At 40.8% G+C, this 27,869-nt stretch overlaps 1 protein-coding gene across 2 annotated transcripts; it reads left to right on the top strand.

Annotated features, from left to right (window-relative positions):
* The first annotated feature begins 227 nt into the window (after window positions 1-227).
* On the top strand, window positions 228-27,852 carry crebrf (creb3 regulatory factor). Of its 2 annotated transcripts, none has more exons than XM_068716135.1 (10): window positions 228-325; window positions 8,734-8,953; window positions 9,119-9,241; window positions 11,042-11,214; window positions 12,922-14,084; window positions 14,257-14,454; window positions 15,899-16,088; window positions 16,337-16,410; window positions 16,670-16,789; window positions 17,979-27,852. In XM_068716135.1, the coding sequence occupies exons 2-10, from the start codon at window positions 8,945-8,947 to the stop codon at window positions 18,095-18,097; spliced, it is 2,169 nt and encodes a 722-aa protein (XP_068572236.1). In that variant the 5' UTR covers window positions 228-325; window positions 8,734-8,944; the 3' UTR covers window positions 18,098-27,852. The 2 variants fall into 2 exon arrangements, with proteins under 2 accessions (XP_068572236.1, XP_068572238.1); XM_068716137.1 differs by lacking the exon at window positions 228-325 and adding an exon at window positions 1,598-1,680.
* The last annotated feature ends 17 nt before the right edge of the window (window positions 27,853-27,869 follow it).

Genomic DNA, 27,869 nt, shown 5'->3' on the forward strand with positions numbered 1-27,869 from the left:
AATTTCTTACTGGTGTTTGGTATTAACGATACAAAGTAGATATTGGGACGTGGACTAACCTCCGTATTTCTCTTTATTACAATATTACATGAGAATGGTGAAATGTTTTCGCCCAGCTTTGGGGCTCTGCTCCTATTCGCCCAGCGGCGCACCACGTGGTCGGGCAGTCACGCGCTTTCAAACAACCCGTCAGGAAGGAGAAAAACAAAACAAACCCGAGACAGAGGCGTGTGGACTCCATTGAAAATAGGATCCTATTATTTCCAACAGGGGAACATACACGAGGTCCGAAACGAAGCGAGATGTATGCACGGGCGTCCTAAAAGTGAGTAGCACCGTTATATATCTGTTTCAGGGGAACTTTGCTGAGCAGAGGATTTGTGTGTCCTCCGCGGTAGAGGATTAGCTGTGAAGCTAACTGTAGGTTGTTGTTGTGTATCGGGCTTCAAGTGGGACGAGGAAGGGGGCGGACGGAGGCCATACTGACTGAGCTGCGGGTGAAAGGGAAACAGGATTCGTCGGTTCCGCATACAAAAACCACACAGTTTGGCTAAAGTAATCCGCTCAACGTGTTTCTTATTGTGCATTGCAGTTCATCTAGCTCCTGCGGGACGTGTTACGGTGGAGAAATGTAGCTAACGCTGCGTGGTGATCTGAGAGACGTGTCCGTCACTGTCAAATGTCAGTTCGCGCTATATATGCCCAAATATTTTTTTCCGTTGTTTTTGTTGATTATGTCCTATTATAATCTATTGGTAGGTTTCTTCAGATGTGGGGTTATATGTCGTTGTCGGGGTGAGAATGGTTAAAACCTGCACTTATTTAAGAAGAATTGTCTTGTAACGTTACTCTACTTTTAAAGTGTCCAAATCATGCTGCACTTTTACAACATACTTACTATTTATTATTTAATAACATATTTGATATGTGAAGAAGAACATAATATAACCGTATTTAACTGTGTTTATGGTAATAAAAGACTTGCGCCAGTGAAATGTCCGATGCTGACTTTTTAAGGCAGCTCGTGCTCTCTGGAGGAACACGCCCCCCAACGCGAGACATACGGTGCTGCTGGAAAAAATAAAAGCTCGACACTGCTAGAAATTTCCATGTGCTGCAAGTTAAATACACCCGAATCAGACTAATGTTTACACAGAGGAGCTATCTAGATATCGATTTCTTTGTCATGATAGATTATTATGGATTTCCACCTCAACAACACGATGTATAGTTTTATCAAACCGATTTCGGCAGATAAACGTTTGATTTCGCGTCTCCTCTTAAGTATAAATACTAACAAATGCCACGGATTGAGTTATAATGTTATGGTGTGTTCAGGTTTTGTGGTACGTGGTAGATTTGACATTAAATATCGTTTAAATATATCTTATCTAGGCCACGAGCATGTAGGCCGCCAACGTGTTTATCTTCTGCCTCAACCTAGATTGAAACGGGTTGTTTAGTACGCAGCAGTTGCTGGGAGTGAGAGTCGCGGCGGCCATTTAGGCACATCTGTAGGCGGGACATTATTTCCGCTCGACCAATAGGGTTGAAGGATTAGGTGGGTGTTGGCACCACGGGTTAGGTTGAGGTTTGTTTTGCTTTGCTGAAGATCTGTGATGAGTGCAGAGACTGGGGAGATACTGGTGACATCTATGGAACCGTTGGTGTTGATGAAAGGTAATTTGTAATTCATACCCGCCTGTTAGCTGGTGATAATGATGATGTTGAGATGTAGATGTTTGTGCACTCTGACTATGCTTCTTCAAAACAAGTGAATCCATCACAAAGAGATGTAGAGATGTCATTTTTGGTTTTAAAAATATTGAGTTACATTTTTTATTTCTATTTAATACTATTTCTCTAGTGTTTTTCTACTAAAATTGTGGTTGTTAATACACGGTTTTAGGAAACTGCAAAGCTCTGTGTGCTTTCATCATCAGTGTCTTTACTAGATCTATTGCTATTGCTTTTGTAACAGTGCTGGTTAAATACAAGCATTTGCAGGCTATATCATGACCATCACATGCATCAAATTCAGGGTATTTTTGAGAAGTCCCTTTTTAGTGTTTAATTGTTCTTTTGTTATTAACTTCTCATCGTTATTGAGTTGCGACCATATGCTTGTGTGTGTATATAGCAGAGGATCCATGTTCATGTTGAATTTTATTGAAATAACATGACCAAGAATATGATCTGGGTGTTCCTGTTTGCAAATAGTTCTCATGAAAAGTTAAATGCCCACATGTTTTTTACACACAAGGCTCTCCTGCTTTATTGATGGTGAACTTGAGATCAAGATAGACTTCCTCATAGACTTTGTCATTTAGATTCGACTGATGTGGTTGCTTGATGAGCATCACCAGAAAAGCGTTTTCTTGTACTTACAACTTCAATATTCTTGTGTCATGTAACTTGTTGCATGCAACATGTTCAATGTCAATGCTGGAATATTAAGCTCATTTTTGACAGTGTGGATGCGATTTTAGACTTCTCCAAGTCAGAAACACAATGACAAATAAACCAGATCGAGCGAAAGGTAAAGAAAAACGTTTTATTTTCTGTATGGTCCTTTCCACAATGTTGTTAGCTAAACAACCATCTGAGCCTGTCAGTGGCAAAATCAAGCCCTTTTAGTGGACTTACATTGATGGTGAGCCCCCGAGCGTTTACATCGACTGCTTAGTGTCTGTCATCTGCAGCATTCTTGCTCAAAACTGGACCAATTAAAAAAAATGTTGTCACCATTAGTCATTTATAAACAAAACATGGTGAAATAGGATCCAAGTTAGAAGATACCGAAATTACCCTTTACATGTACTTAACTCTGTATCGTCCCCAAATTAATCAGATGAATTGACCTCAGACATTTTGACCTGTACTAGCAGGAAAAGCACAGGTGGGGCTAAAAACATAACCATGGCTCAGATTCAGAAATTAATTAACAATGGCATTAGTTAGTGTTTGTGTCTGCTGTAAGAAAGTTCTGTTCAACTTTAGTTTAGCACACTCTGGTCATGTGTGTTCCCATTGCAATGGTTCTGTGACACTCCAAGGGGGGGGGGGGGACGACACCCACCCACCCACCCACTCACTGGTTTACAGTAATCCTCCTGTAGGTGTGTAGTTGTGTTACAGAGCTGTTGCCTCTCAGCAGCCCACTGCTCCCGATAAGTTTGTGATGGGTTAAAAGCAGAGGCTAAATTTTGTATATGTGTAAAAAATGTATATGACAATAAATACATTTCGTTTTCATTCATTTCATCTACTTGATGATTGTTTCTCAAATACTGAACCCATTGTCATTGATCTGAGCTGTAGAATGTAGTAAAATTGAGGTAATCGATGAGCGATGGAAGTAAGACAACACTATTAATTAACCCATCAAATTTAGTTTAGCATGTGTCGTTAATAGCCTTTTATGATGCTCTTACATTTAGTAAATATAATATTTTATATATCATATTTTTAGTTATATTGGAATTGTTGTTGATTTTTGAAACTTTTTTTACTCAGTTAATATTCTTTACTGTTTTTTTTAACTTATTTACTTATTCATAATACTTGTTTTGATCTTGTTTTTTACTATGTTTCTTGTTTGTAAATTTCCTCGCTGCAAGACTAATAAAGGATTATCTTATCTTATCTTATCTTAAATAGTCTGGCATCTCCTGCTTTGTATCTGTTAAGGAATCAGGGACCAACTGGTATCAGTAGGTAACTCATTCCAGATACGACACTGCTGATTGGCCTACTTGGATCACGTCCAATGTTGTGAGGCGAAGAATGTGAGCTGTTTGCATGATAGTGAGTCACCACTATCCTCCTCTTTTTGTCCTGACTTGAACTAACAGAGAGGGGAGGAAACACCGGGTAGTTGGTTGTTGAAAATATGAATATTTATTGTTATTTTTACTTGATAAATGACAACAAATTAATTGTAAAATGTGTAAATATCACTTTTGCATGAAGCTTTCTTTCTGCCACTTGATTAATACATAAATCCACTTATTTGTCATGGCGAGACACATTTTTTTTTTTCAACTACCACATAATACTGCAACTCCAGCTGATGCTGCAAAGAAGACAGAGCTGTTGTCCGGGTCCATTTTGAGCTCGTCGTAAACAGCAGCAAGTGTGAACCTGACATCGATACAGGAAACTGTGCGTTTGTAGAGAGACTGCATCGTGACACCACATGTCAAAGTTAGTTGTCAAGGGATGCTATAAAGAACAAAAGCACATTTTCTAAATTGTGTAAGAAGACATTTGATGTATCCAACATGTGAGCTGCAGCAGTTGAGAAGGATGCAGTCACAGTGCATTGTAACAGTATAATCAAAAGTCAATAAAAATACTGAGATTGAGGGTTGTGTTACCTTGACTGGGTGGGTGAAAGCCGGCCCTTGTTTCAGACTCAACTGAAATTGCCTATCCCTATGCACTTTTGAGATGTAAGCATGATGCTGCAAAACGTCTGTCCTGTTGAGCAATGTCTGTCTTCTTCAGTTTATACGTCTCTCTTTAGTGAACATTTCGGTTTCTATGTATAAAATCGATTTTCACATTTGCCATAGAAAGGGGAAAAAAGGAAATCTTTTAAAATCTTGTAAAGTAGGCCGGTAGAAAATCTGAAATTTTAAACCCTGACCTAAGCCCACAGTTGAGACTGTTGTGACCTTAAACCAAGGCAAGCTAAGTATAAAAGCTAAAAGAAAGTATCTAATGCTGGCAGTTTTCATCTCAGAACTAAGTCTGACCAAATCCTGAGAGAGGCATTCAGCTTGAGTCTTTTGGGGCCTGTCAGGCTCTGTCATAAATATCCGGCTCTACATCACAGCCTGTGTCAGCTACTAAGCAGTGGGTTGGATTAAATTTAATTCTGCTACTGGAAAATATTCAGTGCAGCTTTGCCTGGAGAGGTGAGGAGCGTTGTGACTTGTTTTCTGCATGTTTGTACACACAAAGGCTTTCTGTTTTCTTCTGTGATAGCAAAGAGCCTGGATCAATGCTGTTGGAGGTACTGTTGTGCTCAGGCCATATGCTTCCTCATTCTGCCTCTATGACAAGTGACACCAGACACAGGTGCCCTGGAAGGAAGCACATATTGAGATATGATAATGATCACAATTCGTATTCAAGAGGCTGAGCTTCCAAATATACTGTTGGTCATTAAGAGGGTCTACGTGGATATTTGTGCATATAGACTTGTGTGCTTGCATGTTGTTTTGCAAATGTGTTGCTTTTACAAACGCTGTTGTACTTGTAGGGTTGTATTGATGTGTTTTCTTGTCACTTCCTGTCTCTATGCAAAGTACTGTGAACACATGGCGACAGAGGTCTGAGGTGAGAAGTTCATTTTAGTCGGTCAGCACCCTGTGAGAGGAAGCGATGTTGTCCCCCTGGCCTCAGAGGAGTGGGATTGGTGTAGATTGTGTGTCAGCTGTTCACTGCAGGGGGTCATGTCTCCATGCAGATTTTTAAGTTATTTGCGATGCAAAAGCAGCAAAGGGCCCAAAGATGACTCAGTAGGTGTTGCCGGAAAGTGAGAGAACGTCAAGCAAGCAGAGAATGAGGGGAGGGTGGAATTTGATTATTGAAAATGAAGTTATGGTTAAGCTCGATGAACACAAAGCAAATCAGATGCTCCCTGAATGACTATGGGGAGGCGGTTGGGTTCTTTCCGAACAAATAATGAGGGCGGGGTTTGGACTGCACACCAAATTTCTTATTCTTCTAAGAAGTTTATTCTCTCAGCAGCTTCCAGCTGCTACTGGGTCGGCAGAGAGCTGCTGTGCACTTTGCTAATGGACTTGCTGGTTCAGTAGGTTGATTGAATGATGAGCACAATGAATAAAGAGTATCCTGCAAGTCTTTGAAATGCTGACAAATATTTACAGATTCTTTCAATATTCTGATTCGGATGTAGCAAGAACCCTTAATAACAACACTCAGTTGTCTTACTTTATATCAGAGTTGAAACCATTAGTCGATTAATCACTTAGTTCATCAACAGAACAATAACCAGCATCTATTTTGATGATCATAAAAGTGATTATCTAATTATACCATCATAACTGGGAATATTTGTTGCTGTTTTATATCACTTTAAACTGAAAATCTTTGGGTTTTGGACTGTTGCTTGGGAAAACAAGGAATTAATTGATAGAGCAGTCATTAGATTACTCAGTAACTCATGTAACACTTAACTGAACGGTCCACTTACATTCTTCGCATCTACGCACACAACAGGTGACTACTTTGATAAAGTCCATTCACAGTGACTGACTGTCCGCCACATGGCAAAGAGGATTTCTGGAGCCTGCCTGGTCTGGCTTTCACATAGTGATTAATTGACTTATTAACTGGAGTGCACTGCCAGAGCCTTTACTGCACTCTCTGTTTGTTAGAAGTTTTAAACCCAAATTGAACACAAAAAACGTTTCTTCTATCTTTGACTTCATTATCATGGCAGTTAAAAGTGATTTTACAGACTTATGAAATGTCTGTTGCTCTGGGACAAATTGGCAGCAAGGCTAAGCTGCAGGGCTGTATCGTTTACAATGATAGCTCAGTTTGTGTGAAGTGATTTTATTGGTCAGTTTTTGGGCTCTTGACCTTTTCTTTCGATTTTATTCTTGAAAGTTGTGGTCGGGTTATGCTCATACACTATAAATCAACAAGTGGACGCACCCATGTGTTTGTGGGCTTCAGTTTTGAGGCCCAGAGTTTGGCATTTTGGCCACCGTTTACTATAATTAGAACCATAATTTACTAAATTAAATCATGCTGTGTTGAAGAAGACTTGAAAGTAGAAATTGAGACCATAAACTCATGTTCACAATGTTTACTGAGGGAATAGTTTAAGTGAGAAGGAGAGTCATTTTCTCATAGACTTCTATACAATCAGACTTCTTTTTGCAACCAGAGGAGTCGCCCCTCATGACCATTTGAAATAAAAATCGTTCAAGGCACTTCCGCATTGCCTTCTCTTTTCAGACCTGGAGGTTGCCGCCTCGTTAATGCTCGATCAGAACTAGTTTGTATGAAGTGTTGTCCGACCATGTTGGAAGGCAAAAGTGTTTATAGTTGTTAAGAATGGCCACATTCAAAGTATAAGTAAAAAGCTGGTTGCCATAGAGGCAGTGCTGTTTTGATAATGGTGCACATTTTCAGATGGTCTCTCCTGGAAGGCATTTATAGTGTTGCTCTCAGTTCCCATAAAAAGGGAAAGTCTTTAGATACAAATCTACAGAAGTTCAAACTCTGGCTCCTTTCTCTCCTCCACACAGCTGACCAATCACATTGTGATGTGGGTGTAAATGTCTGATTGCTTGTTTTGGAAAGTTACAGAAATGGTTGGACACAGCTCACCCTAATGTTGAAAAGGTGCGAGGGGAGGGAGTTCTCGAAACTATTTGACCAACCGACAAGCAGTTCTGATGGAGTCTACTGGCAGCTTTAACCTGCCCTGACTGTTAGCTGTGTGGCATTGGTTACCGTGATAATCTACACTGTTTAAAAGTGAGCCCAAAGATAGCTGGCTATCCACGAATGTGGCTTCATCAAACAGGCCCCAGAACTTCAGAGTAAATGTAGGTCATACATCTGTGAAAGCAGAAGTGGACAAGAGGAATAGAGGAGGAAAGATTACGATAGACTAGAGTGGCCCAGTGCCTTGTTGACTTTAGGTCCAGCTCTACAAATCTAGACAGAAGGCCCAGCCTCCCATCCAGCAGTTATCAGTAAACAGAGGGGATCATGGAGGAACAGTTCACTTTCAGAAGCTCTGGGACAATGTTTCCCATGATGTGTTCCTTTTAAAGACACAGAAGCTTTTGTGACAAACAAAAGCCAGGCTATTGTTATTGTTCAGTAGGGCGTTTACTTGTTGGTATGGGTATTTTTAAAAATCTTCGGTAGTTACAGTTTCATTCGCACTGTACTAAAATGACCTGTTGCAACCGAAATCCACTCCTGATTTCAGTGAAGAGGAGGGCGGCGAGGAATTTGCTTTTTGGACCGTCAGTGTCGGACTTTAACACTATGAAATATTACTCGTTTATACACTTATTGATGCAGCTGCATGGTAAGATAACACAAGCACCAGAGAGGGCAGGGTGCTACATGGCGGGCAGTGAATGAAAGGACGTTGATGATAAATAGTGGCAATAAACTCTTTGATGAAAAGGTTTATGATTCTCAATTTACAACAACAAAACGCTGTTGTCAGCCTGCTAGCTGCTACAGCTTGTATTTGCTGCCACACCATCTTCATTTCCTGTACCACTTACTTTTTTGCATCTAAATCACCTTGCCAATTCTTGTCTGACCTCACCAGAAGACCTTTCTAACAATTGAAAATGGGTTATTATATCCTCCACAATCATAACTTCACAGAAGGCAGACTAAATGTGTATTTCCATATCTACAAACCACAAAGGAGACAAACTGGTTCTCTGTTTTACTGCTGCCATTTACTTTAGTTCTGGTATCATTAGCTCGCACAGTACATTTCAGAAGAGGCAAAATAACTCTCCATATAAATAACATTGTAAATGAGGGCGGTATGGATATATTGATACTGATTGAATTCAGTATGCATCTCGCGTTTTGGTGGGAAATAAACAAACAAACTCAGCAGCTGTGGTTGAAATGGTGGCTTATTTCTTGGTTTAGTCTCTATTGATTCCTCTAATTCTGCTTTGTGCACTCTCTCTGTTTTTTCCACAGACCTGAAGATCCAACAGATCCAACCAGACCAGGTTGAGCCCAAATATCGACACCCTCTCTTTCCCCTCCCCCTCAGCCTTGCAGGCTGCATCCACCAGATCGTCTCCTTTTAGCAGTAATTAATTGCTGCTAATCGGACAACCTCAGACCTCTGGGACTAAACAGGAGGCCCAGAGTATCCCCTAGCTGGAACTCTAAACTGTGCTCTGCAATGCCTCAGGTAAGAGTGCCGACAGAGGGTGGTCACACAGGTAGACGGGTTTCGTCCTGCACAAAACAAAGTGAAGTGTAAGAAGGAAGAACTTTGTATATTATATTTCAATGTTGGTGACGATGAGGTCTACTATTGTTTGTTCACATCATCTTTATTTCTGTTGTGTTGCAGCCCAGTGTCAGTATGGAGCCTTCCTTTGCTGACGCCTTTCAGAACTACTCCTTTGCTGACCAGGCCCTCACCAGCACTGAGCTGCTCGCCACCAGCTCTGACCCAGATTTCATGTACGAACTGGTGAGTGGTTACACACACACACACACACACACACACACACACACACACACACACACACACACACTCACAAACGCACACACCCACACACTCACAAACGCACACACCCACGCAATCAGAAAACATAAAGAATTATTAAACTAATATTAAAGCGTAGGCATAGTTGATAGCTCTAGTATAATATAGTAAAAAAGAAAAGCACAATTGTAACTTCAGAATCAGAGATGGTTTATTCAAAGTACGTTTGCACATACAAGAAACTTGTCTCTGTGATTTGTGCGTGACAATAAACACAGTGCAATAGTATAAGACTTTAAAGTTTTTTGCAAATTTATGCAAAAAAATGATAAACAAACTAAGAGAATGTTAAAACAAGTCTGTTATTAAAGTGTCATGTGGATATTTAAGAATTGAGCAGGGATGTGTTAATGTATTTCATTGATCTGCGGATTTAAAAGTCTGGGTCAGTGGGGGTCCCGGGCTGTGTGGATGGGAAGAAACAGTTTTTGTGGCATGAGGTAATGGTTCCTGATGGAGGGAAGGGACTCAAAACAGTTTGTGTCCAGGGTGAGAGGGATTGGCTACAACTTTTATTGCTCGCCCCAGGATCCTGGAGGCGTAACATTCAAGTAGGGATGGCAGATTGCAGCCAATCACCTTCTTAACAGAACGAATGATACTGCTAACTGGGATCTCTGTAGTTTGGAGTTTAGTTTCACTTCTACGTTCCTGTTCGTACTGTCAGATATCAGCCTTATTTTTTTATGTTAACTGCTGGTGCTACTTTACATTAAAAGCTCTGCACTGGCAAACTAGCATTAGGCTTTAATTAATTGTGAAACAAACATGGAAAAGTGTCATCAAGGTAAACGGTTATTTTCTACCTTGCCATGTAGTGTAGTGGAAAAACCCTTGCACCGTGTCAGCGCGGCTTGAGTGGTCACAGTTGCTCACAGCTTGGCATGAGTATCCCCACCCGTATCAAAAAACAATATTAGGTTACATGTCACACAGCACACAAGCTACCAACAAACAGCAGAGTGGATCTTAATTCCCAGGACAGTTAGTGGTACAGGGATGTTTTGTTTTTGGTAATTCCTTTGTATATGTAAGTAGAGTTTCAGACATGTTAACAGAAGAAATCATTTGTTTGACAAAACTATGTCACAGACTCCCTAACCGTTTACACTGTGTTTTAGTCATAGTCATAGTAGAAGTGAAAATTGTGTAAATTCAAATTCCACTGGAAAAACTGGACATAAATGCGTGCATGCAGTCAGCTCGGCTGCCAGAGTAGCATTCAAAAACAGAGAGGCCGGCGCCTAATTGTTTAACAGCAGTGTGACATTCGACAGGCTCACAGGTGGGTGATGTGAGACAGCTCACCTGTCGCCACTCACATTGTCAGCCACAGGTGTCTACCTGAATTTACTGTCCACTGTAGACTAAACAATAGTGATTAGCTGCTACGCGCTCAATTTCTTGCACCATAGTTACACATTAATATGGTGAATGAGTGGAGGATGACCTGTCATCTTCTTCAACCCTCCAGTTAGTTTTCACTGTGTGTATCTGTGTGTGGACAGATATGGTTTTATCTCCCTCTCCCTCTCCCTCCCTCCCTCCAAAGACATTAGAGGATCTGATATTGACAACACACACCTCTGTGTTTAGCCTCATCCTGGTTAAATCCAGACGCTTCTGACTGAAAAACAAATTAGAATTGTCGTCACACTACAGAATTAGAAATAGACCGTCTTCTAACCTGCTTGACTCACCTCCATGTTTTCATCCCCACTGCAGGACAGAGACATAACCCACCGGCAGAGCCCCTGTCGGGACAGCATCGTGGGGGTCGGAGACGGAGGCAAGGAGGTGGAGGGCTGTGGGGATCAGCTCATGAGTCTGGGCGAGTGTGAGACAGTCTGCAGCTCCGCGTTCGAACAGTGGGACTCCTACTGGGAAGATGTCACCAGGTACTGGATCATTTATTTATGTGCTGTGGCTTATTTTAGATTGAGTTTAAAAACAACAGCAAGTAAATAATACATAAAAACATACTGATGAATCTAATGGAACTTAAATGGCATTCTGACAACCTTCTGAAGTTAAAGATGGCTTATATTACCTACCTATTGTGCAATAACTAGCGTGGTATTAAATATTAACGGTACAGGAGGTCGCATTGAGTGACCACAAGATGTGGAAGCAAATTCTTGTCTCTGAGAAAGAATCAGCTGCTCACATGAGCCACTTAAAATTGACTGGTTGTAACCGGCTGTGAAGCTATTGAAAGTAACCTCTTTGTTTTTGTTGCGATAGTTTCAACAAATCCCATGAAAAGACCAAAACTAACAATCAATTAATCCTATTAAGAAGTTCTGTCTTGTGTAAGCCTTATATACGTATTCCTCTTGGCCATAGAGCTCTGTTATTGTCTAAAAACTATTGATGCTGCACTGGGTGACATTATCCTTAATTGCGATGGTCATGGTTACTGTAGATTATTTTGAGCCACACCGTCGTGCTGCTGTAAATACTCACTATAGACCCAAATGTGTATTAATGTGCAGCTGAAAATACATGAAAGCATTATTGTTAAAATAACATTCACAGATGTGAATCTGTGAATGTTATGCGTTAGGACAGGTGCCTAAAGGTTTGTATAGCAGCAGAGTTCACCATCACTGACCGGTAATCGGTCAGGCAGGTCATCTTGGTGTGACACAGACAGAAGATGATTGGAGGCAGGTACTGGTTTTGCTCGAAGGGAGACGGTGGTTTAAGAGGCCATTAAACAACAAAGCACCTGGCTGACGCAGTCTCCTGAGGTCTCAGGTGCTGCTCTGTCTGTCCTGCGCCTATCCTGCTTAAATAGTTTGTGTACCTTCTCCTCTGATGGAGAGTGTCAGCTGAGGGCAGACAACATTTTCTCAAGACTAAAGGCGATTAAAACTGAGGAGGAATAGTGCTGCGAACAGGGTTGATTGAGGTCATGTTTAAGTGGAACAGAGGAAAGTGCTGTATCTTTTTGACTAATGAGTGAGTCATCATTGCAACCTCGACTGTCCAGATTAGGCCCACGCTGCTGTTTGGTAGGTCTGATGTCTGATGGAGCGTGTTTCTGGGTCAGTCATAAGTCATATTCTCTCTGTGAGCTCTGAGGCACTGTGGTATTGTTTGTATGTTGTGGTGCTGGAAGGAACAAGTTTGACTACCTCCAGGTTCCACACTCCACACAAAACCATATACTAAAGGCAAAGTGAAAATTGCAGGTGAAAATTGCAGGTGAAATAACAAATGCAGACAGATTTGTCGCTCCAGGCGGTATGGATTTAGGCCCAGATGCATCATTCAAGCTTTTCAACTTCAAAATCTGCACTTATCCCAAAAACGGAGCCTTTGCAGTTCTAAATAGTCCTGCAACAAACAGTTTGTTTTATTATTAATTAATCTCTCAAATACTTTATCCATGAATCGATCACTTAAAAAAACAAAACAAAAAAAACAACGGTTTTCCAAAGTCTAGTGTGACATCTTTTCATGTTTTGTTTGGTCCAAATATATATCTTCTCTTTTTCGTGATGTATTTAAATGAAACACAGCCAATAGTTACACATTAAAGGTTATATACAATGAAAGCTTTGACTGTTGACACTACTGCATGTCTTTGTGCTTGGCAGATACACACGGCTGGCCAGCTGTGACATCTGGGGTACCAAAGAGGTAGATTTCCTTGGACTAGATGACTTCTCTAGTCCCTACCAGGACGAGGACGTGATTGGTAGAACCCCGACGCTGGCTCAGCTCAACAGCGAGGATTCGCAGCCTGTATGTGAGGTGCTCTACCCACCTGCTGACTTGATGCTGACTGGCCCTCAGCCGTGTCACAGTAGGAGACCCCTGGTCCCTGGCCAGGGATCGGGCCCCGGCTCTGCACGGCCCTCCCCAAGCTCCATATCTTCTCTCCGTCCTTCCCGCAGCTTTCTCCCAGACTTTCCTGAAAGCTCCCAAAAAGCCACCAGACCTGTCCCCTCCAGCACTGAAACTATGGCCAAGAACCAGAACCTCCTTAGTCTCACGCAGGACCACGGCCAAGCTGAAACCAAGCCCCAGGGGCGAGGAAACAAGATGGCAGCCCCAACTTCTCACGGCACTGACTTTGTGCGGAAGGCTAAAGTCCGTGTGAGTGCTAAAACTCAGCCTGACACGCCCTCCCAGATGGATTTTGAGAAGTCGGGTCCACCTCTACCTCTCTCCCAGCCACAAGATGAGAAGGCCTGCACTTCAGCGAGCGCCACCTTGGTGGTAATTCCTGTTTCTGCAGCCAGTGGCTCTGCCAGCCTGATGAGCTTTGAGAGGAGGGCAGAGGGTGCAGGGAGGAGGGAGATGCCTGTAGGCTGGTCTGCCGCCGTGCCTCAACTGTTTGAGGCGAGCCAGGCCCTGGAGGGCAGCACCTCTGGGCTGGTCAGCAGCGGCGATAGTGTGGCAGGGGCTAGCGGCGCTGGCAGCGGTCCGACTGTCGAAGGCGCGGAGAAGAGCAAGGAGGAGGAGCACAACTACTCTCTGTTCTTGACCCGCAGCAGGCTGGCCAGTAGAGCCCACTCCCAGCTGGAGGAGGAAGAGGAGGAAGAGGAGGAGGAGGAGGAGGAGGAAGAAGATGAGGAAGATGCGGAAGATGCGGAGGAGGAGGAAGGCGATGGGCTTGAGCTGGATGACGAAGACCACGATGAGGGTTTCGGCAGCGAGCACGAGCTGTCTGAGAATGAGGAGGATGAGGAAGAGGAGGATGAAGACTATGAAGCTGACAAGGACGAGGACATGAGTGATGCCTTTTCAGAGCCAGGTAGCAGCCTGTCATCTTCACACTTCTGGTTGTGTGTGACCAATTTGTGCTTGTCATTATTTGATTTATTTCTTAAATGATTACCTTTCTGTCTTTGTTTCCCCTTAATATTCATTTTCTGTCTTTCATTTGCTCTGATTTCCTCCCCATTCGCCTGTCTTGTTGTCTCCAGGCTGTGACATGGAGCTAATGGAGGACATAAAAGGCCTGACAGCAGGAGTCTCCAGCCGGAAGAGAGGCAAGCGTCGCTACTTCTGGGAGTACAGCGAGCAGCTCACCCCCTCCAAACAGGAACGTATGCTTAAGCCGTCTGAGTGGGACAGACACACGCTGCCTAGCAACCTGTACCAGAAGAACGGGCCTCTCCATGGTATACATATATACACACGCACATACAGTATGTGTATATATATATATATATATATATATATATATATATATATAGATATAGATATAGATATATATAGATATATATCTATATATATATATATAGATATATATAAAACACATGCTGGCACTGTAGGATGTAGGCCTTGCTTGAACACTTGATTATGATGTTTAGTCAAAAGCTTTATGAAAATCTTCAAAGGAAAGACTTAAGTTATTCTATTTTTGACATTTCATTTCACCACCTCGATCACACACCACTGCATAAAACGTATCTAATGCGCCTTTTAGTGGAGACTGCAGTGCAAGTACTGAGTCTCTCAGTGGGACTGTGGCGGTTTGGACTTCCACAACAGCAGCTGTGCGCAGCATGTTGCAGTGATACTATAGTTTAAGTGATCACATGTGGCCTTTTTAATTGCTCTGCACAAGACTGCAAAGCATTTTTCTTGCATTCAAGCCCGTTTATCCTTTTGTTTAAATTTTGTCTTTGCATATTTAGAGGATGACTTGAATTTAGATAATTTAGCAGTGGTTTCAGAAAGAGAAAGCGCAGAAAATGAAATCATTACTAATGGGTGGCGGTCCAACACACGCTCAATGACCGTTTTCTTTCTTACTGAACCTGCCGGATTCACACTGAATGTGGACGTCAATTATTGCGTAAGCAGTAGCCTGGCTCCTCACACAAAAAGCTAATTTCTCTGCGCCAGTCATCAAGCAATTCTGCTCCTCTGATTAGCTATATAGAGCTAATTCTGTCTGTCTGTCTGTCTGCCTGTCTGCCTGTCTGTCTGCATGTCTGTCTGTCTGTCTGCCTGCCTGCCTGCGTATGTGTGTGTGTGTGTGTGTGTGTGTCTGCTCGTCGCACTCGCTCTCTGTTTAGGTACAACTATCAAATATATGGTATAAGTACATAATATAAAAAATGCATTCACAACCAGCAGTGACACTAGGCTATTCTAATAAATAAAGTTAATGGATTTAAAAATTTGGGTGGTGAATTGAAACTCCGGGAGAACAGCATGGAGAGAGAGAGAGAGGAGTTGAAAGCATAATAATCATATTTTATCATTTATCAGAATGAGATCATTTATATCATATAAGATATATCATTTATATTGTTTATAGTAGATTATCAGTGCGCTTTCTTGCTTGATTCTGTCGCGGCACACAGAGAAAATACATCACTGAAACTATTGCTTGAGATCGCAAGCCGGCCCTGTGCAAACAGCCCAATTGTTTTACATGAGTTATAGCTTATAGAGGCGCAAAAAAAAGTTTCATGATTAATTTATTATTCAGTCACAGATTATGTAACATACAACAAATAATATTAACTTGGTAAACAATACGAAACCAATTTAAAAAAAAAAAATGGATGTGAGAGTCATCTCTAATGCCTCCTCTCATTGGTTGTCATGAAGGAAAGTATATGCTGAAGAAGTCTCGCCGCACAGACGTGGAAGACCTGACCCCCAACCCACGCAAGCTGATGCAGATCGGCACCGAGCTCCGTAAACTGAACAAGGTGATCAGCGACTTGACGCCCGTCAGTGAACTGCCGCTGACCGCACGACCACGGTCGCGCAAGGAGAAGAACAAGCTGGCATCCAGGTAACACCTGCACGCATGTACTGTATGTACACACCAGAGTAGCACGGACCTTCTTTTACAATCACACTGACCGCCACAGTATATTAGTTTCAAAAGGTTTTATTGCTTAGCCCATGAGTGTAGAGTTTAGTTGTACCCGAGATGTTTATTTGGGAGCATCCTGTCATGTTTCCCAGTGCCTGCTGTTTGCTAAAAAGAGCTCTCCTGTTATGCGTTGGTAAACTCCAGTCATCTGTTGTTTATTGTAGAGCGTGTCGTTTAAAAAAGAAGGCCCAGTACGAAGCGAACAAGGTGAAGCTCTGGGGACTCAGCACAGAATACGGTACGTTGCTTACGACACAGTTTTTACACCAAGCAAATCAACCTCTGCTTCGATTTTATTCATGCCTTGATAAAGTTCTTTGTCAAATGTATTTCACTAAATCTACCTGCATCTACTTTTAAGCTTTGTCACATTCAAAATTTACCATCAAATCGTTGAAAATGACCAAAAAAGGAAGGGTGCTATCACCAACCGTTCCTGAGTGTGTTAACGTTTTATTGGTGCTTAGTTGTGTGCTCCACCATGTGCCCTTCTGTAGATCGGCTGCTCTTTGTGATCAATGCCATCAAGGAGGAGATAGTTGCCCGAGTGGAGGACTCATCTCAGCGTCCGACCAACATGGCCGACACTCTGGAGCATCTCATCCAGGAGACACTCGGTGAGAATTGAAGAGGGGGAAGGCAGCTGACATACATAACTGGCAGTAACTTGTGAAAGATTAATTACACACACATTACAGTCAATTTAAATGACTAGTATCATTATGAAGTTCAAACACTGGGAGGTTAAAAGCTCTTTATTTGAAGATTCAAAGATTAAGGAACATATAATAAAATATGCATACCTCAATGGAAGCCATTTTTTTGTTGAAAACCTAATTAAAATATGTTGTGTACAGCAAAATAGTTCAGAAAACAAATAATTAAAAAACTCCCTGTCAAATACATTTGCTAATAAAATATGGGTTAAACTATGATGTAATGATATTGAGAATTAGATTACACATATTCTAAAGTTAAATTAAACTTTTATGAAAGTGGTAAAAAGAAAAGCTAGTGTGACCACGGGCCACGGAAAGGCCCGGATTTGGTTTACAATTTATAGTGCACTGCACCTTTAACAACCTTTGGCTCAAACCAACTCAAAGCCCACAGATCCTCTATTGGTACAGGTGGTGGTGAACGACGGACTGAAACAAGATTCCCCCAAGGTTACAAAGTTTATTGGATCGAATACTTTAAACAAGGTATTAAAAACACAGGCAATCCATTAGATCCAATGGTTGCAACAGTAAAAAGAGTATATCTCAAATATACAGGTTATAATAAAAGGGTGACTTAATAAAGCAACACAAAATCATGCAAAACTAAGTAAAACAAAACCATGAATACAAATAAATTGGTAACATAAACAACACAGCAGTGGCAGTCCACGTCCCTCCTGCCTGCTCACTGCATAATCCCCATCCGGAAGGCTCAACGGGGAAGTATTCTACATGATTGAAAAATCAATTGGTGAGAAATAAAATCGCTAGTAGTAAGACAGCCTTTAACTTAATCACTATTGATTCTTATCATCATATTATGAAGACATCCAGAAGATAATACAGAGGAAATGAATGCATTTTACAAGAATATCAAAGAAAAATCCTCTGTAGAAAATGTTACGGATGGATATATACTGTCTATAACAGTTCAGCTCAATCTGAACAGAAAGGTTAATGACAATAATAAAGTATCTTTTCTGTAGCTGCTGTACAAAAATCATCGTATGAGTTTGAGACAAGTAAGTTCCATAAACCAAAGTGTTTAACATCTCTGAATGTGTCTTCATGTGGCTTACTGCAGTGGCATCACCTGTTGCTGGGCAGACTTCGGATTTTGTCAACAAGATCTTGGAGAACACAGGACGCGGCGATCCCACCGGTGGACTGGTCGGCCTGCGAGTCCCGACCTCCAAGATCTAGACAAACTGCGGTCCACTGAGAGCAGTGGACTAAATATTACCACCGTGCTGTCCCATTGTAACTATGCTCCCTGCTGCATGCCCCCTCCAACCCAGAGTACATAACCATTGTTAGTCACACAAACACACATACCACTCCCTGTGTGTATGTATGTGTGCTTGTTTTAGCCATGCACCTGTATGGCATACACCTTAGCTTACTGTCTCTGAACACTGTGAGCAGAGTCAGTGTGTCACTGTCTCCCAACCCATCGCCAGCGTCTGTTGGGAAAGCGCCTCTTAAAGCAAGGGATGGTTAGGTGTATAGCTAATAGCACGTCCTAAATCCACTGGTGACTATTAGATGTGTTTAACATAGTGTTGTGTAGGGTCGATTCTGTCGGAGGTCTGCTTCCAGGGCTGACACAGAGACAGTCACACGAGTGTAACCACTGGAATACTTTCACACAGTTTATTTGAGGTTGTAATGATAGAGGAAGAATTGTCACTCGTCAGACACCGTCAAAGGTTGTAAAAAAGTTCCAGTTATCATTTCTTTGAAAAGGCTCACCTTACGTGGCAACAAAAATTAACTCCAGGATGTTAAATTGACCCGCTCAGAAAAAGTACTTTGACGAAAACATCTTTGGTTGCCAAGACAGCTGCGGAGAAAAAAAACAAAAGAAAAGAAAGCTGCTCCAAGGCATTTTGGGGTGGCAAGGAAGTATTTTGTATTGAAGGCCTAAATATGTTCATGCCATCCCCTGTTTGCCAATCAGGTCTGCTGTTGTTAAAATGTAGGAGTTCACTTTTAGCAAAATATAGCTTGAAACAACAAAGCGATAGAAGCTTAAAGTCAAAATTAGACGTAAACGACTAAGCAACAGACATCCTGCTGGGAGGAAGGTTAATGGCTCATTTTGACTACGTTAACTTAAACCGCAGGAGGTGGTTGACCATGTGGAGAGGAAGTGCGTGTAGTTTGGTGCTTTTGGCCTTGTGCTGGTTATAACTGGACTGGGTGAAACGGGCATTTTGCCAGAACAGGAGCAGACTGTGAGGAAGATGATGATGATGGTGGTGATGAAGATGACAAACAGTGATCCATCTCCTCTAGGAAAATTGTACATAAAAGTATCTCCCAGTGAAAAACGGCACTGGCTCCCCTTTTTGTACAGTAGAGATGACCAGGTGTGTTCATACTAGTGTTTGATCAGAGTTCTATTCATTGTGCCTTGTATATGTATGTGTGTGTTTCTGTAAGTCTGAGTGAGTGCATGAGAGGGACTGAACGAGAAGAGGTGATTGGTCAGAACTCTCCGAGGTCCAGCCAAGGAGAGGACAGCTTTACACTGAGGGAGATTGTTGGTGAATGCGAGGAGGGGGACAACTGTGGGTTTGTGTTGTGTATTTCAGTTGTCTAAAGATCTTCTGAATGTACAAAAATAAGTGGAAGCTCTCGTTGCGTCATGCCACAGAGTCTGTGTATATAGGAGGGCTCTGCAATTGATTACTTTTGGTTTTTGGTACTCTGTCTTTAGGGATCGGGGGAGGGTTAACAGATATTTTCGTTTAGAGTTACAAAAAAATATTTGCACACTATATTTTGATTGTTTTTTGTACCAAAGACACATGCAACGAAATGGCGACCAGCCAGTTAAAGTAAGGTTTTGCACAGCTTAACTGACGCCGTATTGAATGTAAGAAATGTGGGAGGGTCAGGGAACTTCATAGAACTGTGAAATTAGCTTGGGTCCAATTCTGTACAGAAAAGGAACATTCAGTCATTTTTTTAATAATCTGAAAATTGACTCCATCTGTGGGCTTCTCCAGTAGATGTGTTGCTTAGCAAGCACTTCATTCCTGAACTGGTTCCTCCCTCCACGTGCTAATTGTTTTTATGGCGCTATCTAGGACAAAAACCAAGAGCGCTAGTAGATAAGCTATGTTACATTTTTGTTTGTCAAAATGTCACCAACAATAACCAAAACGTTTTGTTCCTGGTGTCACTTGTTTGATTTCTGTATGTAGATCAACAAAATATTAACTGAATTGTGTTTTAAAGTACTGTATATAGAAACATTAATGCTATATCTATCAATGGTGAAATGCCACTTTTCATGACAATTGATTAATTTTTAAGCATGACAAATTTCTACATCCTATCCTTGCATCAAGTAAGTTAGAGAAAAAAAAAAACACAAAACCCCCCCAAAAAAAATTGTTATATTTTTGTACTTTAGCTGCCTGCTATCTTTCTTGTTGGTTTGGAAATATTTGTTGAGTGGAGAGAAGGAGATGAGGACGAAAAGAGGAGAACGGTCTTAAAGAGCAGCCAGTTGATTTGAGACTTTCATATATGAACCGACACCAGACCCTTTCGCTATCATTTACTGGCTGAGGGATTTACAGAGAATCGGGACTGGATTTATTTGAAACACAATGCAACAAAGCCACAGACTAGTTTGAGTGGTCTCTAAAGAGAATGAGGAGGATTGTCCAGATAAGCAAGAAACTCAGAGCAGCGTGGAGACGTGAGGCCAGTTGCTATATGAAAGCCAAAGCCATTTGAGTGTTTCCCAGATTGATCTGGATTCAGCATTGTGATCCCGATTTTTACACATATTCAATGAATTCGGTAGAATTTTGCATATCCTGGGATTGGCATTGTTGCCTTAAGGTTGCATTTTGGATTTTTTTTTTTTTTTTGCCTGGCTTTACCTTCGGTCCTCAGCTCACATCCTTCCTGACCAGTCACAGCTGCAAAGAAAAAACATTCTTCACCAAAAACATGCAGAGTTACAATATCCAGGCCACAGATTGGCAGCATGTCCGACCTTTAGAAATGCATGATGCCTGCATGCTTGCCTTCCTGCTGCCTACTCAGCGGAAATGCCGCTGTTCCCAGGAATTTTAAAATTCAAACAGAGTTTTCTCTGGTAGCAGGCGAATACAAACAAAAAATTCATGTTTGTCAAGGCTGAATTCAGGTCAGTTTGAAGTGAAGAATGTACTCCTTCACAGAATGAACTCTGATGTCTGGTGATGGCGATGCAGAGCTGTGGTCTCTCTGTATTGTGTGATTGAATAACAGCTAGTGCTGCATATATATATTTTTTACAAATTTCTGTTCCGTCTAAAAAGGGAGAAATGGTGCTTTTTTCTGAAACTAGAATGATGAGTATCCATGATTCTTATTTGAATTCTTAGTGCTAGTTGTAGCCTAATGACTTGCTCCTCCTACCGTCCATAGCTATTTTCTTAGTAGTGATTCATTTTTGTAAATAGACTATAAGTTGATATGTACCTTCTAAATGTTAGACATATGTATAGAATACTCTTATCTTATATGTTTGAAAACAAAAGCACTTTGTCCAAAAAAGGAGAAAAAACAACAACAAAAAGAGAGCATTTTTTTCTTCCATTTGCTGCTAAAAGGCCTGGTGTGAATGCTGCAAGTGTACTTGATGACTACTTGCTAGGATAGGTCTATTACCTGACTTGGCTAGGTCTATAAACTACCAGGGAATAGGTGTGCGGTCTAAATGTTTCTGTAGCCATGTAATGATAAGAGGTGCTGTATGAGCATGTATCATTGCTTGGCTTTGGGAAGCCCAGACAGGATAGATGTATTTCCTGGTCAGGAACCATGAGGATGGTGTGTTTGTGGTCTTAAAAAACAAAAAACTAAAAAAACAAACGAGGGTTTTGATTCCAGGGCCCCTACGTTGATCCTGATGCCAACCCCTTTGGCATCATGATTCTTTTGCCTTCAGTAGAGGTTTCCTATGGAAAAATTGATTCTGCTTTGGCTTCCTCTTCAGGGTGATGTACAGTGAAGACACATTTCTCCAGAGAGCTATATTGTTATCATTTGTAAACTGATTTCTACTTGTGACTTAATGAGGAGGGGGTTTTAGCCCAGAGCGGCCAGGAAGAGCCCGTTTGAAAGATGCTGTTCCGGGCCGCCTTGGGGGAGGTTACTATATCACTGTACTGTATGGCAAGCCAGTTACAAATGGAGACTCAATCCGGACACTTATTGCCTTTTTGAACTTTTCACTTACACACAAAACAAAAATATTTACTTGGCAGACATGTCAGTTGCCAAGGGGTGTGCCTGAGGTTTATGACATTGTTCTGCCAAAATATTGTCAACAACAACAAAACTATTCAGCCTCATTGGCTCAAAACAACCTTGACTGAAGTAGCAGACGTGGTGAAATCGGTGTGAAAAATGCTTTCAAAAATCTGAACTCCTTGTGCCCAGTTGTATCCTTTGGGACTACATTTGAAGCATTTTTTTCAACTACAATTTTACCCAGGTCTGGTAGGGGGTCAACAGGGGTTAAAGTGCTGCTTGTTGGCCAATAGTAGACCAGCTCAGCGGAGTGTGTGTGTGTGTGTGTGTGTGTGTGTGTGTGTGTGTGTGTGTGCGTGTGCGTGTGCGTGTGTGTGCGTGTGTTTTGTAGACGATCACGAAGCTGATTCAAGATAGAATCCTCACAGGTTTTTACATTTAACATGACAGGCGCAAGCTGTGCAACTTTACATTCAGACCAGAAGACTCTGTGGCATTTTAACAGTCAAGGAAATGAGTGAAAATCCTCGCCAGTAAACTATTCCTTATTCTTTTTATTTCTGATGATCCTATACAGTCAACTATTAAGCTAATAGAGTGTGTGCTCCTCTTGTCCAATAAAAGCTAAGTGGATCCATAAAGCTCTTCTTCAGCAAATCAGGGTAATATTTTTCTTCTATCTGACATATGTGAGGAAATATATAATCAAAAGAAAATATATTTATGTATTCCAATTATTGTCGCCATTCTTTACTCTGTACAAAATATTTTGTGCGTGTGTGTGTGTTATAAATTGTCAATGTCAATCAATATAGTGCAATGCTCGCTACACAAACTTAAAAAAGGCCAACAGACTTGTCACAATATAATTCACAGTTTCTACGCTTTCTCCCACACCGGTATTCAAACATACACAACCTGAAACAATTTCCTCTCACAAAGGATTTGACTCTGATTTCCCGCCGTGATCCAACTGAGGTTTGTCACATGGTGCTGATTACTTTCCCAAGAAATCATCCAATAATTAAAATGGCATCTGTATTAGATCCACTCACACAGATAACATGTGATTATTCTTCTCAATAACTGTCATCAGACCAGACTTCCCCTCCTAATCATTTGCATTGAACTGTACCTGTTGGACCAATCAGAGGAACATTGTTACTCTGAACAACAGCAGAATGGTGATTTCTGTATTATTGAGCTGTATGATTGCTATTGTTAGGTTTACCATTATTTCTTTTGTAAAAGTCAGACTCCTTGATTTGATACCATTGCCCAAAGTCAAGAGGATCTTCCATCTGAGAGGCACAAAACATTCACCAGAACTGCAAAATAAATGCATATATTTTGGTGTATTAGGACATTGCTTTTGTGGATTTAAATAGCAAGTGGAATTTTCTTCTAATGTTAATATGTTGGCGGTGAGAGAGGAAATATTTGGTAATGCTTTATTTCATCATTGTTTCTGTAATTTTAGAATAACTTCAAAGAAGTGTCTTTGAAAGTGCTATGCAGTTCAGTAATGGAAAAATAATAATTAATTTATACACTAACAATTAATCAATTCTAGTTTTAGCATATTGGACTTACTTTCTTTCACCAGGTTGCCAGAAACATGACTACATTATTACTGTTTGATAACATGTTAACCACAACAACAAAGTCAAAAAGAATCAAGAAATTCCAAATCTGTAAGATGAGCATTACCAAATATTATTGTCTCAATAAATTGGGTTTATAAAAACAAAACCATAATACTAAAATGACTTCACCTCCTGCTGGCTGTGATGTCAGATCTCAGAGTCTGGTTTTGAGTTTCTTTCGGGGCATTTCAAATGTTTCCTGTCTTGTTCGGACCCTTGTGGGCTACCCTTTGTGTTTGTCAAAACACCTCATCTTCAGAGGCTGTATACTCACTAACCTGCACATTTTTCCTAGTGTGAATTAGATACATACAGAAATGTACTCTGTGACAAAAAAAGAAAAGAAAAACGTAGCAGGAATAATGTTGCTGCATGACGATTTCCTGCATAGCACTGAGAGAATCAAGTCACCTCTGGAATTCTTTGCAGATCAAGAAATAATTTGGCCAATCAATGGAACGCGTCTCCATTGTTACTGCACTCTGAGTCAAATTATTTCATACCTGCTGCTATTGAATGAGCACAAAGAGACTTACATTTTTGGTTTAGCGTGTCCATGACAAAATTTGAGTATTTCATTTCCACACACCCTGTTTTTTTTTTGTTTTTTTCACACCTTTTTCCTACGACAGTCAAAAGACCAAGAGTGTTACTCACCTTGCACTTGGTTTTTGAATATGATGCCTGCTGAACCAGGTGCCTTAATCAAATATATGAGAACACAAATCTGCACCTTCTGTCAGTTTGGAGGGGATTCCCTACAGAAACAAGGGGCTGGGTTTCCCAAAGCCTAAACTTCAAGTACAAAAATTAAATCAAAACCTAATTTTAATCCTAAATCAATTGATTTTGTATAATAGTCGGCCTTAAACGGCAGATATGCTGATTGTCGTGTCTGCATAGGATTAAACTTTCAACGTATAACTGAAGAAGAACATCAATGTAAACTCTAAATTGATGTTGTTTTGGGAAACCTGGTTCCGTTTTGAACTCTTTCTCTGCCCACTACGCCACGTTATTGTGTTTTCTGTATTGGCTGCTGCTGCTATCACCGCTGGTGTGTCCGTGTAGAGAAGAGCAAACTTCCACTGTGTCTGAGGCAGAGGGAGACTCGGGCCTGCTTTTTACCTAGTCGATTCAATTGCATTCTGTGGTTTTGACATGGAGCACTGTGTTGCCGCCTCTTGAGACCTTTTTTGAGAAAAACAAAACAACAAAAAAAGCATAAAACAGAACTTTCCGTTTCTTAACTTTGCTATTATAAAGTGCCAGACCCTCCTTGAAGTCAGTGTTGGCACTGAGTCACAGGTTGCGAATAAAGCGACAAACTGAGCATGGAGGTAAACTGTGGTGCTAATCTGTCAGTGGCTGGGTGCTAACATGGCTGTGTTAAAAAGCTGTTTTAGCCATATTATTCCTTCTGTCGATGACTCTAGTCAGTCTTGTGTTTCTGACTGCTGCACTGCTGTATGCTGATATAGCGAGGTATAACTCTGTTGCTGCTGCTTTGCTGATGAATGTAGACTAGTCTTCCTCAGCAGGATCATAAAGACAGACGTGAGTGTCTGGTTGAGCTTTTCCTGTTGTGCTACTTCCTGTTAGACTTTTGTTTGGATACAGAGGGAGACTCTTGTCATCAGGACCCAGAAAGATAATGAATGTTGTATCTTTATATGGCGCTGTCCTGCTTGTATGTTTAAACCTTTTTTTTAAATTTGTATTCATATTATGGTTTGATATTTATGCTCTGATTTTGTCAAAAGTTGCATGTTAGAATTTTTTTCCCTAAATTATATTTTGGTGCGTATTTTTCCCGATCCCAGTGTTCATACCATTTCTTTGATATTTATTTGTTTTGTCCTGTAAATTAACATGTAAGGAGACAATTTGTTGAAACTAGACTTAATAGCTTTTCCACTGAAGCAGGCTTTACCAGGAGTCCCAGACTTCACATGAGGTTCATAGACATGAATCAAAGTCACAATGAACCAGTTTTCTTTCTTTTTTTTTACTTAACTTGCTTCGTTATCTCATTTTATACAACTGTATAACTACATAATAATTACTTAATTCATTTTCTTGTACTTTTACATAGAAATGTTATTAGATTTACTCATAGTATAAATATACCTCATCATTTAGATATTTTTTTATGGGTATAATATGACATATAAATGGTTATAAAGTCATTAATTAATGTTTAATTAGATAGTAAAGAGTGCATCAATATAAACATCAGATTGTAATTTAGGTTGGACAACAGAGATATAACAAATTATATAAATCCAATAAATCATCTTAAAAATGTATTTAAAAATAACTAAATAAATCAACAGGTAATCAAAAATAAATACCCAAAAGCATTTACATTTGCTAATTGTTTCCCTATTTACAGACTGCACCGACTTTCACCAGATTTGGCCACAAAACTTACAATACATCATAAAAATAATTTGTATAAATACATAAAAATACCACTCATATTCAGTTATTGCCTTCCTTGCCGTCAGAATCCTATGACTTTATACACTCTCGCGTTATGTTCTGTCCTAAAGCCAGTGAAAGGAAGCAAGATGCTGTCAGAGCTGCAGTTTCATTGTGACTTTGATCAAGCATTGTCTGTGAAGCCCATGAAGTGTTCTGTCATTGAAGGTTTGAGGAAGTCAGACGGGGACGGTAGAGCCCTAAACCAGACTCACCGAGTCGGCAAAGAGAACCTCTCCTTGACACACCTCTTCTTTTGTCATGACCCTGGACCGAGGTTCGGATGCTCCACAGCCTTGAAGCTCAGGTTAGGAGTCGGCTCGCCTGCTCTCTCTGTCTTTGGTGGGAAAAATTTAAGCATTTGATCAGTTTTCTGGGAAAACTTTACCACTGCACCAGAGATGTTTCGCCCCCTTCTGGGTGCTTTTTTTTTCAGAAGGGCTTTGGTTCGCAGTTGTCCTGTCAGGGAGCTCCTGATATTAGCCAGGGGCCACTAAAGGCTGGTGGGCAGAGACCCCTCATCCTCCCCTGCAATGAATAGTTGGGGGAGGAGAGTCATTTCCTCTTCTGCAGACTGATCTTATTGAAGCAAACGGCAACAACCCACCCTTGATAATACAAACACCCCCTCTTTCCATATCTACACACGTCATCATACAACACTGCAGTGATTTACATCTCCTTCCAGATTTGCCAAAATGCATGGAGAGAGAGACATTTAACGAACAGGAAATGTTTATCCTAAAGCATATGTTCTGTTTCTTTATTTTTTTTTCTTCAATTTTGATAATCAAGACAGACCGTGAAATGATTTTATAGTAAAATCCATGTAGAGGATGTGGGAGGTATCGGTCATTCTGAGCTCCACAGCTACATGCCATTGTTATGATGCTTCTGGTCTTGTATGGTAACTAATTTGACTAGATCAACAGCATGGGATCTTTCTGTAGTTAGTCCTGTGTGTGTTCCTCTCCCCAGTCTCAGTACTTCGTTGCTAAGTGCTCTATAATAGATCTCTTGGTGATTATAATTTCTTTAAGAAGCAAAACCTGCAGAAAGTGTATCCTGCTGAAACTAACTTGATCCTCTCTTTAGCAATGACGTCTATATTTGTAGTTCACATATATGCCTGTTCGAATACAATATCTTGACAGTTGTTATATTTATGTTGTGTAATAAATGTTGTGCTGGGTTTTTAATTTTGTTTTATCTAACTTTTCTTTTGTTTAACATTTTCTTTTCTTGGATGCACAGTGGGTGGCTTTATGCACAGGCATGGAAATCTAAAAGATGTTTTTTTTTTTTGGTTTGTACTACTGTAACAAATTCAGTTTCAGAACTTCTGACAGTTTTGTCTCTGGCTGCTTGACATCCTGATGACACCTGCCCGGAATCTCTGTTGTGTTATTGTGCCTCTCTCTTTTTCTTTCTTATTTTGTAAACCATTCTTTCTTTGTTGTATCAGCCGGGAGTTGGTACCACAGCTCTGCTTGTAACCACAATAGTCTGATTATGTTTATTGATTTTAATATCAAAATAATAAAACCATTAGCACCCCATCTTTAATCTTGTGTGTTTAATTG

This window comes from Cebidichthys violaceus, unplaced genomic scaffold, assembly GCF_023349555.1.
Source record: "Cebidichthys violaceus isolate CVI_PGR_0920_01 unplaced genomic scaffold, fCebVio1.0.p SCAF_20, whole genome shotgun sequence".
In the NCBI taxonomy this organism is placed as follows: domain Eukaryota; kingdom Metazoa; phylum Chordata; class Actinopteri; order Perciformes; family Stichaeidae; genus Cebidichthys; species Cebidichthys violaceus.